At 44.7% G+C, this 16,564-nt stretch overlaps 1 protein-coding gene and 1 long non-coding RNA gene across 2 annotated transcripts in view; one reads left to right on the forward strand and one right to left on the reverse strand.

The window, feature by feature from the left end:
• LOC135901749 (uncharacterized) overlaps positions 1 to 16,564 on the forward strand; it is a 275,089-nt gene that overhangs the window by 149,323 nt on the left and 109,202 nt on the right. The gene's annotated exons all lie outside the window — the stretch shown is intronic.
• LOC135901781 (tigger transposable element-derived protein 6-like) lies at positions 14,628 to 15,293 on the reverse strand. The gene has a single exon (XM_065431638.2). It carries the CDS (start codon positions 15,288 to 15,290, stop codon positions 14,688 to 14,690), a length of 603 nt encoding a protein of 200 aa, XP_065287710.1. The 5' UTR covers positions 15,291 to 15,293; the 3' UTR covers positions 14,628 to 14,687.

Consider the following 16,564-nt stretch of genomic DNA (forward strand, 5'->3'; position numbering starts at 1 on the left):
AAATATTTAAAACGCTGTACTTTGTTCAGACTGATGATTTTCCAATGTCATAAAGCCGTTTTAAACCAAAAGGACTAAGTTTAGGCAAATCCATGTAATAACCATCATTCAATGCTGGCTGAATAGCCGTGCTTGCAGCTTCCGTAGACGCTAGCGCCACAGTTCACTCTAGTAATTATTGTATGAAACTATGCTTGAATCGCTAAACTCGTGAACTACTCCTTCGCTGAACCGTTCCTAGATGGCACCACCATGCCGTTAAACGCTTTGGGCGTTAGAGGCTAGATACGTAAGAAATGTGCCTAAGTCGACAAGAAAGCTTTGTTTTAAAGAACGGACAGTTTCGCCGAAAGGCCAAGCACTGACAGCGATGACAAGAGTTAGAGTTACACCAGAACTCTTTGTAACGCTGTTCTAAGGATATGCGGCTGCGACATGTTCACGCGACGCAGCGCTCAAGGCAACTCCTGCTGGGCCGAAGAAACAGCGCCCTGGCAGCAAGCAGGCGTCTCACAACGCTGCCGTGGTAAGAAGCACAGCCACTGGCATCTTGATGTCACGCTACATGAGACCGGCGGGATCGGTGTTAGTCAGCGGCAAGTGAAACCTTTCGTTTACTTTTTGTTCCGTTCGGACCGGTGCATAAAAAGAGCAGCTCCACAGGAACGCCATTGTGCTTACAGTATGGGTGCGCACAACGATCACGCCAGCAGCGGAAGGTGTACGTTGCTGTTCGGACTCTGCGACCGAGCCGCTTGGGCGGAGGCGTTGACGGTGCGTCAGCTTGGCTTCGTCTTTCTCTGCAGTCAAATGCGCTTCGCGTCTCTGAAAACTCTCTAAGGTTCCTACCGCGAACGGTGCGTGCGCCGTAGATAGCGGGACAGCGCGAAGACGATGGGGCCAACGGCGACGGCGCGAACGCCCCTTGAGTCTGTGCGTATAATTATTATCGACATAGAAAGGAGAACGGCAAAGAAGAGAGATACTGCACGTGCGAAGTAGGCGATGTGCAAAGTAGCACTTTTTCTTGTTAAAGTATGAGCTTAGGTGCTCAAAGTGCTTAAGTTGATAGCAGAACTTTTCGCATATGTTATCGGCTTCGCTACCAGCAATCAGCAAAGACAAGTCGAAATTAGAGATGTGTTGGTCAGACATTTTTGTGCTAGGTATTTGAATTTCCATTTTATTTATTTCTGTATTCCCAGCTGAGTCGTGTTATTCAGCTAGAGAAGGCTTTGAAAGGCGGTAGGCTACAAAATAGTGGTAGGCTAACCCCTGACTTATGACGCAAGCAGCCAAGGAATAGTCAGATGCGTGCACCGCATTGTGGTCTCTGAAGGGCGCTACTATTTGGTTATTCAAGCACTCTTCTCTAGTCGGGTGATTTATGATGGATTCTAAACCATAAGAAGACAAAACGGATAAGTAATCGGACACATTAGTTGAGTTGACGTGTTAAATCAATCAATCAATCAATCAATCAATCAATCAATCAATCAATCAATCAATCAATCAATCAATCAATCAATCAATCAATCAATCAATCAATCAATCAATCAATCAATCAATCAATCAATCAATCAAAAGGTGTTTTTTTAATGTGCCCAGAAACAACCTCAATGCTCTTGGTGCTGGCGCACTCGGCAAAACAATGCACAGGAAGAACAATGCAAGCTCGCACACACAGGCACACGCGCGCACACATAAAAAAAAGATTATTATTAATTTCGCGAACACTGATTTTCAGAGCATAAGATGTACACACGAAGAGAATACAAAGCAAAAGTGGAGAAATAGAAGAAAGGATTACAGAATGACGGTACACATGACACACATGAGAGTCTTTGTTCAGTTATTGAAATACTTCTGCAAATCCTTGTCAGGAAAATATTAAAATTAGGCATGAAGATATCCAGGCACTCTGAATGGGCGTTATATGTCGCCTGCGCTTTAAATAGAGGGGCACAAAAATAGGAAGGCTGAAAGGCGAGCTGTTTCCTTGTGCCGTTCTGCGGAATATAAAAGCGCTCATTAGAAAGCAAGTGCGAGCAGCAGATTTTCCAATGTAAATATTTGTGAAGAAAAATAATGTTCGATTTATTGCGTCTACAGGTGACGGTAGGTAACATGAGTGTCTTTGTTTACTCTATGGAGATGGAAGGCTTTTAACAGAACCGATGTTTAAATATAGACCTGAACATTTTTGGCACATTTTCGAGAAGTTCACAAATTGACCTTACAAGTGCCGCCATAAACCACGAAGAAGTACACAAGAACTGGAAGGCATACGCTCTTGTATAAAGTTACAAATGGTCCAGGTTGTTTGAAGTCTCTCGTCACCCGAATGTACTGTGCCGAGTGTTCGAAGCGCACGCTGCTTCGTCTGTTGAGCGTGGGGCGAGAAACTCAGAGAGCTCCGAGATGCTCCGAGATGCTACCCCTCCGAGATGCTTCGTTCCCTGAGATTTTGGAAAAAGAACGTCTTTAAAGCTACAGGGAAATAAAGTCTTGTTAGTCTTCCGCGTAAAACTTACTACTTTCGTATTTGATGCATTTCTGACCAGCTTGTTTTCAGCCCATCATGATGCAAAATTTGCAATGTCTTTCTGAAGAGCAGCACAATCATTAACATTTTTTACCGCTTTGAAAAGTTTCGCGTCATCAGCATATAACAAAGCTGAAGAGTTTTGAATGACTGCCGAAACGTCGTTAATAAACAGCGAGAAATGAAGAGGTCCCAGGAAAGACGCTTGAGGAACACCACTTGTAACCGCATAAAGTTCTGACGACTGACCATTCACGCTAACGTTGCAGTACCGGTAGAGTAGGTGGCTTCTTCTCAGTGCTATGACAGAGTGGTGCAGATCAAGTTGCGTCAGCTTTTGAAGGCGTATTTTGTGCATACGACGTCAAACGCCTTACTGAGGTAAAAATAAATGACATCCAGCTGTCCTTATCTTTAGAGTGCTTGAGAGGCATGCACCATGAAGCGAACGAGTATGGTAGTTATGGGGCGTCCTGATATGAATCTGTGCTGCTGAGGAATGATAGTATTTTAATAGAGGATGAAATTATTGAGTGCAGAGTTGACTCGAATAATTTAGATGCTGCGCATAGGAAAGAAATAGGCGTGTAGTTACTCGCAGCAGTTTTTACCCCTGACTTAAAGACGGGAACGACCCGCGCTGTTTTCCAAGCCTTTGGGAATGTGTTCGTCTTTAAGGCAGAATTAAAAAAAAAGTAAGCACTGGAACAAGCAAGGACCCGTACGTCTTAATCAACGCAGGTGGAATGTCATCAGGACCACACGAAAAAGACGGTTTTGAGCGTTTGATGCTTTTAAAGACAAGTTCCTCTGAGACCGATGGGCTTGAATCCAGGGAAGGGTGATTGGAAAGCTCACGAACTTCGCCACTGCACACTTCACTGTACACAGACACGAAGTGTAGGGCGAAGGCGCCCGCGACATCAGGGACAGGTTGGCCGTCGCCACTAAGTAGAGAGATATCTTGTTTCGTATTGTTAGATGTCTGTACGCAAACATGTCTCCAAAAAGACTTTGAACTTTTAGAAGTACAAGCTTCCACATGTGCTATATAGATGGAATGATCGCGCTTGTAAAGACGTTTAGAGAGTGCCCTATACATTTTAATATCTATATACCAGTGTTCCTGATTTGTACGCTGTGCCTTCCTGTTAGCACGGTCTTTTAGCTTCAAAGTTGTTTTCAGTTCAACAGAAAACCAGTGGGAAAATTTAGAGCGTTTGGTACCTTTGATTGGTATGAAGTTCTTCATTCCATCGTGAATAATACTCGTGAATGCCGTGACTTGGTCATTAACATCTCTTAGTTCTCCTACTGAAGACCAGTCCGCATTATTAAGATTAATCTCCCCTTGATAAATTGAAAGACAGATGTTTTGCTGTATCCTTTAATCTCCTGCTGCTAGGTATTGAGAATTGTGATGAAATATGAAGCGGCGGGTGGTGTTTATGTGGCTTAACAAGGGGAAAGTCGCCACAGCACACATTCACAGCTTCTCCATTACTAAGGCATAGGTCTAGTCATTGCCACAAGAGTTCAGAATATTGTTTAATAGGCGCAGCGATGCAAATGATATAAAATCAAGTTACCAGTTTCACTTGGCAGATAAGTAAAGGGAATTGGTTGAAATTGCACTAGTTTGCCGGGAAATGCCAGGCGTATTAATGTCACCAATTATGAGTATATTATGGTTAGCATGGGCCGATATAACATTTTCAATAGTGGCACATCTCAATATTCATATCAGGCGCAACATAGAAATTTCCTACTAATAGCCTATTACTACCAGCACCAAAAATCTTCACCCAGACACATTCCGTTGTACATTCTAAATCAAGGCGCCGAGTGGATCTGAATGACTTATTGATCGCGATCAGTGCCCCACCGCCCTTTGTTTTCGGTGAAGAAGGCTCTTGGTCTTGTCGGAAAACTTTAATAATAATAATAATAATAATAATAATAATAATAATAATAATAATAATAATAATAATAATAATAATAATAATAATAATAATAATAATAATAATAATAATAATAATAGCTATATACATATATTGATGCATCGACTGAGGTAAAATACACCACATCTTCGCTGCTCTTCCTTCTTCACAGAGTGGAAGGGCTGCTGAAGTTTCGTTTAGAAACGAAGGTGTGTCCAAAGAGCAGCGTATTTTTTTGCGGATGAGCAAGTTTTTAGGATGTTTTGGGAAAATGATGCAGAGCGCGACATGAACACCACATCCCTAGCTGAGACGCTTGGCGCGTCCCCCCAAGAGAGAAACTCTTAGGTGAAATAAAAACAAGTAATAATTGTAAATGGGGGCAGGCGGAGTTGCGACTTGTTTTCACACGCGTAGTGGCACGGCGCGCAGCGTCCCTGAACATTGCACGCTTAATCTCGCAATCCTTCAGCAAGAGGGTGCGTAAGGGTAGCCTGCATTCCTTATGCGGCGATATGTCTTGCTCTCTCACGACAAGTTCTTTCCAAGACAAATGGCCGCCGGTGCGCTTTGCTGCTGTCGTCCCAGCATTCGTCTTCGTCTCGCGAAAGTGAGCTGCGTGCTACGCAACATTTCGGCAGTTTTTCTTCGCTTTATGCCAAATGTAGGTTGCGACCACGCGCACACACACATAGACATCCCGCTGACACTTCGTAATGATAAGTCACCACCCGCTGGTTCTTCAAATTCGTGTCCAGAAATGAAAGGAGGGATCACACGGTCGAGCGCAGGCGTCGTTTGGGAGCTCGCCAGGTCCGAAGATATACATTTTGGGAGGAGAAACACCGCCGAGACAGACAGGCCCGGTTTTGATCTGCTATTGTTTTTTGCGTCTTAACTCGTCTTTACTCACAGCGGAAGGTGTGCCGCCTGCGTATATATAGTGCGTGCGGTGCACAGCTGATAGTTTATTCAGGAGATTACTCGGGGCTAACGTTCAAGGCAGAGCACAGGCTGCCAAGCACAGAACCACCCCCCATTCTCCTTCGTACACACGCCCACGCGCGCACGGCCCCACATCTCAGCCGCTGAGCCTCAACTCAGCCGGAGGCATTTCTTGCCGCAGAATAATAAAGCATACATTGTATCGAGCCTGAAGTGCACTTTGTCTCGGCTCCAATTTACGTGGCATGGTACTGATTTCAGCCTGTTGTGGTCGGAGAGGGAAAAGTGGCGTTCAGGCGGAGCAATTGCCGGCGACTTTTGCAAGGCTACATCTGCCTGCCATTGAGCAACACCCCTCCTCCTCCTCCTCCTCCTCCTCCTCCTCCTGCAGCAAAATGGATGAAACATCCGCAGTCCCCGCACAAGAGCCCTGGCACTTTGTCTGCATGTCACTTCTGTATGCGCCACCCTGTGTCCCTCCACCTCATGCGCATGGCTACATTGCATCCATGTCACGCAGCCTACACGCACGAGTGCGACCGAAGGCACTGTTCTGGACATTGATAAATTTCGCCATGGTGTCGAATTCGCCATCCTGGCAGCTCTGATTGGCCCAGAGGGTTGCTAAGACCTCTTTCATTGGCTCAAAATGCAGCCATTGCATAACTTGACAAACTGGTTGAACTTTACGTTGTCCGAAACAGCACTCCGCTACAGCTATACGGTTGAAAGCAAAGCAAAGCGCGTATGCTGAAGCGCTTTGCTGCCTAGGCTCACGCCTGCATCGCGCGAGTCGTAGGAGTTTCCTACGAAAATCATTAAAAGAGAATCTGGCCCTGGTATCTGCGCGAGCTTGAAGTAATTCAGTTCAGCCAACATGAGAATGATGGGCACTACGTAGTGACAGCTGTGCACTAGAATTGCATACAACCACTGATTCGCCTATAAACTTCGTCCTCCGACGTTTAAACGGCTTTCTTAATTTGCAAATTGATCATATATTGAACAACATGTCGCGATGTAAATGCAACGATTTGTGACGATTAGGCGTCTGCGCAGAAACCAATAGTCTTGCTGCGTTTAGAAAAAAGGAAACTGTGCGTGCTTCGTAATTTGCCAAAATAAAATGAAATTTATCAAGTCAAAAGAATATCTTTAAGTCACAAGCACAGAGATTAGACAAATCTATGCCGTAACCACCAATGCCATGGTAGCTGAATGATCGTAGCGGCAGAGTTACCTCTAGTAAATTTTCGTAGGAAACTTTATGGTTTGAGTCAAAGGAGTTGTAACTCTATACTGCCAGCTAAGAGCGTCATCAATCACCTCATTCTCTTCGCGGTCTAGAAATGCGCGCCGATGAAGAAGCGGAATCCTCGCAGGCTGCGTGAAAAATTAACGTCTCCTCGTTTCTCGTTGCGTGCGTGTTTACGCGCCGTGAAGAAGAACAATGCCACTGAGTGCGAATAAGCCCAGCGTTCTTTTAAGGATTCTCACCCACGAGGTGCCGACAGACAGAGGGGAAGGGGGAAAAATATGCTCAAGGCTTCTTTCGCTGGTGCAGACGCTCTCACCGGTAAAACGACGGATGAAAGCTGATGGGGCAAAAGGAAAAAAAAGAAGAAAAAGAAAGAAAGCTCGTGAAGCGTGAGAAATTATCGTCGTACCTTTCTTCTTGCCGACTATGCAAGACACGCTCCCCTGTCCTCCCCAATCCGCGATCGCCGTCATCCATGGCTCCCATATTTTATATATACAGCCCCTGTTCCCAGAATCATGAATACAAATCTAACTAAGCTTTATTCTAACACGCAGGCTGTAAGGAGCACACTTATTGATTTGGATGGAAGACGCATTATGTTAGCACCATTCACGGCACCACATTCAGAAATATCCGGCTGCTTTCACGAAAGAAGAAAAAAGAAAACAGTGCTTAAGGCGTGTTTGGGTTAAGTATGACGGTTACCGCGCATTGCTAGATCATCACACACGCTCACTGCAAACGTATTCTCCGCGCTATGAATTCTCCTTTCCCGTCCTCGTCTATCATAAGACTACGAAAAGGTACGAGAAACCTGCTTCGAGAGTATTCTCTTTCGCGAAATAGGCTGACATCCCAGTTATCTTAACCAATTGGCTTCTGCCGCGAAGAGACGGTTTTATTTTATCCAGGCGGCTGTACAGAAAGCGTAAGAAAAGAGTCTTTGCCCTTAAATATAACCCGCCATACCTCCAAGTAAGCGATAGAGCGAGTGCGAGAGAGAAGTGGCGAAAGAGAGTGAGGAAAAACATGCAACGAAGAAAAAAAAAATCTCCAGAGATTTGTTCTGTTTACGCAGGCCTTATAGGACAGCCGGGCTCTCACGCGGTCGTCTTTATATCTCATCTGTTGTGTGCATCGCTTTTGCTATTTTTTCTTTTATATGAGTTTGTGTGTGCATGTGTTTATGTGTTTGTGCATGTATGTGTGTGCGCATGCCTGCATGCGTCCGTGCTCTTGTGCGTGTACTAGCGCAGATGTTGGTGCGTGCGTTGATTAGGCTAGTCTCTTCGGGTGGTCCCAACCAATGCAGGTGCGGGAAAATGTAGGAGAGGGAGGAGGTGCAGAAGTATCACAGATGTCTTCTAACATAGGCACTGTTGACGTCACCGTCAGAGACGCTGGCTTGGTCCCCAAGTGCGTCCGCATTCCCAAAGGCCCCAGAGGTTCCGGAGGAGCTCGATGCGGCGCCTTTCTAGGCTACTTTTTGACCCATCGCGAGCTACAGCAGCCGAATGCTCTTGTTTGGGAGCTTCCATATAAGTTTATCTGCGGGTTCTCGAACGTGAATACCCAGTTGTCTTTGACGGAGACCTCTTGCATTTGAACCCAATCCTTTGGGCTCTTTGATATTGTTATGGGAATGTTGGGAGTCTAGAAAGACTGCATGTACATTATATGTACAAGAAGAGCCCGAGTAGCTAAGATGGCTGACCACCACCAACACGCAGCAGTCAGTGTTTCGCGATATTCTTCTTCCTCTGTCTTCTTTCATCCTTCCGTAACAATATTGCTTCCTCCTCCTCCTCCTCCTTCTCACAATCATCATCAGCGTCATGGTATCTTTTTTTTAAGCCCACTGCAGGACCAAAACCTCTCCCTGCGATCTCCAATTACCCATTTCTTACGTTAGCTGATTCCAACTTGCGCCGACAAATTTTTTCATCACCAAACCTAGTTTTTTGTCGTGTTCAACTGCGCTTGCCTTCAGCTGGCATCCATTATGTAACTCTAATGGTCCACCGGTTATCTGCCCACAACATGGCCCGCCCATCTCTATAGTTTTCTATTAATGTTAATTAGAATATTGGCTGTCATCATTTGCTCTCTGATTCACATAGTTCTGTTACTGTCTCTTACCATTACGCCTAACATTTTTCGTTCCATCGCTCTTGACGCGGTCCTTAACTTGTTCTCGAGCTTTCTTGTTAACCTCCAAGTTTGTGTGTCACATGTTAGTGCCTGTAGAATGCAATCGTTGTACACTTTTCTTTTCAACGACAACGGTAAGCTCCCAGTGAGCGTGGGGCAATGCCTGCCGTATGCACTTCAACCCATTTTTATTCTTCTGTAAGTTTCTTTCTCAGGATTATATAAACGTTTATATAGGACTATATAAAGGCACTCCTGTACAGAGTCTATATTCTGACTGGCGATCCTGAATCCTTGTTCCCTTTCTAGGCTATTGAACATTCTTTTCTTCTGCATATTAATCTTAATATTGCTTATGCGAATATATGTGGGAATTCAGGGGCTACGTAGAACGTACAAAGTCTGAACGACGACATCTGTCTCATTTTACTGGGCGGGTTGCTTCGGATAATATTGTCTCATACCGCTTGAGAAAGTATTTAACGCCTCGACGTATTGTTCATGTTGGAGTTGTAGCTTACTGCTAGTATTTCCACTGCTGGCACGTGCTGATTTATTCGCTTGAACGTAGTGGCCTTGAAAACTTAACGGGAGGTAACAGGAATATCTTAGGCTGAATTCACGAAGCTTTTCGTTCATAAGTGCTCTTTGTGACTGGCCTGCCGTACTCGATAATAATGTGTGCAACATCCCGATAGACTGTCTTCTCCTCCTGCAAAAAGGTATAGCGTCGTAACTTTCAGTAACTTCTCTTTTTGTAATACGAGCCCTGGTCTGGTAACTTTATTGTAGCTAAAGTGCCCACGTCTTGCACATATTTCTGCGCTTCGATTGAAATTGAGGTCATCACCGTCTTCTAGCGGTCACCTAGTAGAGTTTTCATCTGTCGTCTTTCTTTTTTTCTGACGATGGTCCAGTTACCACAGTCACTTCTGCATTGCCAGAAACGTTGACGTATGCCTACGACGATCACGCAAGTCAAAGAAACGTTTCGACCAATGAAAGAGTTCAGTTGACTGCTCTCAGAAGAGGTACATGATACTAAAGGTTGCTCTTGGGGTCCTTTCTTGGCTGCTATTTGGTTACGCTCATCATCAGCATGATGGCCACCATCGCGAGCCGGGAGCAATCGCCCTCCGACAGTACCGAATTTAAGACTTTTCATTTTATCTCATTTATTTACTACACAGTTCTTTAATATGTCTTTTTTTGACGGGTCGCAAAACTTCATCACGATATGGGAGTAGGGTTGCCAGCCCTCCCGAATTTAGTGGAACAGTCCCGACTTGTGAGTAAATGTCGCGCGTCCCAACCTGACAAATTCGAGACGGCGAAATGTTACAACCTTTGCTCTTTTTACTAATGGATAAGAACAAATAGACCATATATTCTTTTTAGGCCTCGCAGATCATTTGTACATTCCTATTTCTTTGTGTGCTATACTGCAGCATCACAAACATAAAGGTGTTTTTTTTTGTTGTGATTCTAGTTCTGTTGTAGGTCCTGACCATTCACAGTACCTCTATTTGTATTCGTAGCCGTGTTTGTCAGCCAACTATACTGCGCCTTTCTTGTTCTGAATTGCGGAACGGTATAGGAAAAAAAAAAGAAAAATGTTCAAATCAGTTGCACGTACAGATTGGCTGCTCCTGGCACGAGAAGTTCGGTCGTCTTTCTGAAGAATAATTCTTGATTAACTCAATAAATAGCCATAATTCGCTTTAAAATGCGTAAATGAAATTCTTAGTACCCGAATTACAGTTAGACTGAAGGCAGTCAGTGCTGAAGTTAGATCCATTTCGAAAAAAAAAAATTCTGAGAGTACCACGAGTTCGGCGATATTCGTTCGACAGATCTGCTGCAAAATACACTGGTGTTCCCTGTTATTTGGTGCCGCGATGCATTACGTTGCGACATAACATAAAAAGTAATAAACCTAGCGATGTCAGAGACAGGCTTCCAATTTTATCCGGAAGTAGCCGAGTTCGCCAGCCTGCGTCAAAGTGTACAGCGAATGAAGGGCGCAGGAAAAAAAGACGGAATAAGTACTGCAAATATTAGAAGGAAGAAGAGCAGAAAAAACAACGCCAACGAGTTCACTAGCTGTTCTTGAGAAGCACTGAAGGAGCTAGTACTCGACAAAATGGCCTACTATAGGCAGCAGGAAACACAGGGCTTTTTGTATTTCAATACCTGGAACGCCAATCCATATATTGCCGCAATTTTGCAGCGATCTAATTAATTATTGTCCGTGAATTTACTTATGCCATGACTATCGCACAATTTCTGATGTCCGCCTGTGCGAAAGATGTGTCGCCCACTATATGATCTCTTTTTTTTTCTCTACTACAGTTTCTAAAAGTTACAGTACTAGTCAAAGCACCTGGTGCATCCGCACATTATACGTAGTTCTAAGCTCATAGTTTTAGCGTAAGAGGCGCGATATCAAGTTACGACCTTGGGGACTAGTATAGTATCGTAAACGGCTGATCCACTTGTCACCAATGAATATAAGCTATATACAGTGTGTTTTCTTTTTACTTCGAGGACTTAAAAACTAGAAACCTGCAATGTTTACTCGAAGTACATCAGTAAACGGGAATTATCTATCTAGGCAGACATCCTTTGCAAGTAAAACCGACGAAATTAATTTATTAATTAAACTAATTACAATGTAGAAACATGGAACTGGACTTTTATGACGATTCCCTTCAACTTTCGGATACAAACACGCACCATGAGGTTTGGAACTAAATATTTAATTAATGTACCTAGTCCATTTAGTCAATGATATTCTTCGTTTTGTTTTCTTTTTGCAAATGATCCCCGCTTGGGCTAATAATTCATCTGTAGGGACGTACGCTGTATAACTGGGACTGTATAAGGAACAGTAAATCTGGAATGACGCCCAAAACGGGGGCTTTTGCCAGTTGTCTGTTCGCTGAAGCATGCGCTCACAAAGGTCGTTCACTCATAACACTGGTCTTGTGCGTTTTCAATGCGTTCGCGTAAGCTCCACGTCCGATTAGCTTAGTTTTGAAGAGATCCAGAGACGTGTGCTTTGAACCATGTTTCGCGCAATCAGCGGAACTTGGGCGAACATTTTGTGCCTTTCTGTTATGTTTTGGGCACCGCCAGGCGTTATAAATTGCCGGCTCATATGGCGAGAAAGTAGAAACGTGGCTAACTTGTTAAAAAAGTTAAGAGACAACTAATAGGATCGATTCCGTAAACGAGAGATGATGAAAAAGTAACGGTGAGAATACAGCAAACAAGGAAGCCTGGACATAATTGTGCGCGCTAAATATTTTTAACTTTGTCGGTTTCGTCAATTACAATTTAGTTATCTGCCCGTCAATGTGCTGGGCTTGGTTTTGTAGTTTCAGGAAACACGACTAGCTTTATGTTACATGGTCTCCGGGAGTTATGTTTTTGGAAAAACTAATTTCGTGAAGTTTTTCCTTTCAAAGTCAGGCATTCTCTAGAGCTCAGGGATGTGCGAAACTGTGCTAATACGTCTCAGACGTTGTAGCTACTCGTACCTGATCTGGATTGGCACACTGAGAAGGCGTGTGCTCAAGAAAGGTCAATGATGACGTCCTTTCACGCATGGGCAACGCAGGCACTGACACATTGGCTGTTTGCCTCGAGGTAAATAGAACAGACTAGAAGAAGAGTGCAATAGAACAGAAAACAGTGTAGAATAGGCTTTTAATGAAAATTTGTGCACAGTGGAAGAGTGGCAGAGAGTCTGTTTATTGTTGCTTTTTAATGAAGGAGAGCAGTGCGCTGACAAAGCCAGCCGACATCACCCGTGCTTGCAATGAAGCGACCGAGCTGACTAAGACGCGAGTTCGGGACGCCCGAGAACCTTTACTGGACATCCTCTGAAATAAATAAATAATACATACATACATACATACATACATACATACATACATACATACATTAACATACACACACATACATACATACATACATACATACATGCATGCATGCATGCATACATACATACATACATACATACATACATACATACATACATACATACATACATACATACATACATACATACATACATACATACATACATACATACATACATACATACGCCTTTAATATTAACATAACAGTACCGTAACATATGAGATAAAACACAAAGAAGTTGTGCGTCTTTCTTAGTCATGTTTCATCCCGACCAGACGGGCTTCCGTCCAGCTCTCGGTAATGTATTAGAATATGCACAAAAAATATCATGTTGACTTGTGATTACACCCCTTTACGTAAGAATAAAAAAACAAAAACACTGGGAGGTCAAACTGCAGCCCCTGTAAGAACCTGGAGGCGGAATGGAAAGCAAGCGAATGGGGGCAAAAATGGTGAATCCTTATTTGTTTTGATCGCGGAAGTCGACTCATTCGTTGGTGCCAGTTCAGTGAACTGAGGTGTAATGAAGGCATCAGAAACAGTTGGTCGGCGGCAACGTTATTGGTAGAGGCGGCTCCGGTGGAACACCCTGCACAAGTTTACGTACTTCAGTGGCACCCTGTGTCCAGGGTGAAGACCGACAATTCTACTTCGCGCCCTCCAAGAGAACTCTGCCCGTTTCATTGCCTGAGACTCATCTCCTACGGTGACCGAATCGAATACAGTCGGCGGTTGCGAAAGACACGCAACAAGCGTATGGTTCGAGTTCGTTAATTTGAAGATTTAAAGCACAAAGAAGACTGGAGCGCGGCTTTAAGGAGAATATGACGGGAAGCGGGGTGTATCTAGGGATGGGATTGCTAGAAAAGTAGCAGGGAGAGAGAGAGGAGGGGGGGGAAGGACGTGATGGAAATAGGGCAATGCCTCGACCCTTACCAGAATGGAACTTGAAATTTGCATTTAGAATGCATTCCTCTGTTGGAAGTGCATTAAAACGAATCTCGCTCTTTCCTTTCCACTTGTGCGTTGATGTTCTGAGGAACTGATTTCGTCTTGTTCCTGTAGATACAGATGGCATTCCACTGAAAGAAGGAGAAAAGAAAGCCTCCTACCGTCCTATTATCCCGACCTTTTCCCTCTTTACACAAGGGACTCTTTTGCATTTCAGAAAAACTGTCAAGGAAAAAAAAAAGCTTAGATACACTGGGGATACGCGAGGATTCCCTTTGAAGTAGCGGCATTTATCCTCGAGATAGAGCAATAAAAGTGCCCCCAAATTGCTCATAGTCGATGTACGGAATTGATACGAAATGGAATGAAACGACAGACATTTCAGGGATGCAGCCAAGATTGGTTGAATGGTATTAAATGCAGATGTTAAAAGAGAAGGGGAGACTAAATTTTCTTTACTGTCATGTCCCAGTTCGTCAAGGAAAGGGTTCAACGTTCCTGACTTAGCGCTACAGCCGTGTAGCGGAAAAATGCGCCAATCTTTGATAGCCGCTTTCTGTATGACGCACGAGACAACGACAGTTAAGCGAAGTGGAATAACCAGAATAAGGGAACGATGAGCATATTAAAAAGACGCGAATGAAGTCATTCCAACCATCCGTAAGTTGACAAAAGTTGCGAGATCGACGTTTGTTTTTGCCGCTATTTGAAACAGCTTTATGAAAATCATTTGCGCAACTGCCCCTTCGATCACAAATTTTCAGGTTCGATTACCGGCCCAGGAGGCCGTATTCCTCTGCATTCGGAACACTAAAGTACACTAAGCCGTCGTTATAATGAAACTACAGTCCAGCCCACATATAACGAACTTGATCGTCACAGGGCATTTGTTCGTTGTATCCAAAGTTCGTACTAAGTGGACCACCTATAATACGGGAAAAAAGAGCAAGCGAGACGAAAGTTCACTTTATTTTTGAAAAAAGTCCGTGATGCATGTCTGCTTCTTCAAAGCTGATCGCATCACTGCCGTTTCTAATTTTTCCAGCGCGGTAATATGTTCATCGCCAAGGCCTCTGCTGCACACGAGTTCCTTAAGCGACGCGATGTAACCGATCGCGGTTGAAGCGTTCACGGCAACCGGCGGTAGAGCAGCATCCTCGTCATCGTCCTCGTCGTTCTCTGGGCAGTCAGGAAGGGCTCGCACTTCACGCACAATAGCTTCGTCAGTGCATGGCTCCGCAATGTCGGCGTCGTCATCAGCAGAAACGAAATCGTCCCAGGCAACGTCAGGTCCGGCCAGCTGCGTGTCAACGACGCGTTGCCACAAGTCCTCGTGCGACCGGCCTTCCGGTGGGTGATCTATGGCGTCCTCGGTGCCTGGGCCCATAAAACCCGCCTTGCGGAAGCAATTTTCTATGCACTCCACAGTGAGTTCCATCCACGCCGCTTTCAACATGTCCACGGCGGCAAGCAAGCTGATGCGAACTGGCATGGCAGCATCAATCGCGATCAACAAGCGTTGGATGACGCGCCGCCGGTAGCACACCTTGAACTCATGAATGATGCCCATATCCAGCGGCTCGGTCGCTGGATATGGGCCCCTGTAGTTGACCGCCGGCTCGGTTAACTACAGGGGCCCGACAGCTTCGCGTTCACTCTAACCGAGTGTTGAGGCCACAACAGTTCGTTCTATGTGAGACACTGTGCCATTGCCCCAATATATATTTTGACGGTAGCACCGCCCTCCTTCGTACTAAGCGAGCGTTCGTTATATCTGCGGCTGTTATAAGTGGGCTGGACTGTATTGAGACAGGAAATCGAGGTCGTTATAAGCGGTATTCCGTCAAAACGGAAATGTTCTAATATGAAGAAACGCAGGAAGTGCACTCCAACAGACCGGAGGCTCGTAGAACGGAGTATAATGATAGAGGTGTTGGATAGAGACGAGTTAATAACAGTGGGATTTTCATGACGTTCAGCAGCTGTTGCCATCGCGTGATTGCGTGATGCGGCCCTAATTTCCAATTGCAAAGAGAGAGGGAAAGTCATATGGGAGAGGCATGGAGGTTAACCAGGCTCAGCCCTGTAGGCTACCCTGCACTGGGGAAATATGATTGAAAGAAAAAGAAGCGGGAAGTTCACATTTTGCACGGGTACACACACACTCAAGCGTTCATCGCTGAGTCAGTCACAAGCGTTCATATAGGGTAGCGCACTTCAAGAAACGCAACAGTGCTTTTGGGGCTTAGTACTTGGCAAACCTACGAGGCCATGGTCCGAAGAGGTTCTCTTCTGTGAAAGGCATTTCATCTAAGGGCACTAAAGCTGCCCGAAGGGCAATTCTCTCATCTTCGGTGTACGCTAGAAGATAAGGGCTGAGTAAGGCACACAATTATGCACACGGCATCACAATAACAACTGCAGTTTATTGAAATTTCACGGGTTCGCATATATATAGCACTATACTTTTGTTGCGATTAAGAAGCGTGTTTCTTATCATGGCAACAAAAAAAGATGAACTAACACACATGGACTCTTCGCTGAATATGGACTCTGCTCTCTAATATTTCGCGTGCATTTATTTTTGTGCGAGAGGATGATGCCGCGCGTTGAATAAAAGCAACGTATTGAGAGGCGCCCGTCGTTTTAACGCGTAACGTTGTGCTTGTGTTCTCCCAGCCTTCCGTATACTACGCTCTAGTATCTGTGTGCCTCACTCTGTCCATGCGGCATAGCGCAACCGCTGCAAAATATGAATTCCCAGCTTGCTTAAGAAGCGGCGCTCCTAAGTCCGTCTCGAACATCGGACTCTACGTGGCGGAGTAGCCTTCACAGCGCTTTTTT

Source organism: Dermacentor albipictus, chromosome 1, assembly GCF_038994185.2.
Source record: "Dermacentor albipictus isolate Rhodes 1998 colony chromosome 1, USDA_Dalb.pri_finalv2, whole genome shotgun sequence".
Lineage (NCBI taxonomy): Eukaryota > Metazoa > Arthropoda > Arachnida > Ixodida > Ixodidae > Dermacentor > Dermacentor albipictus.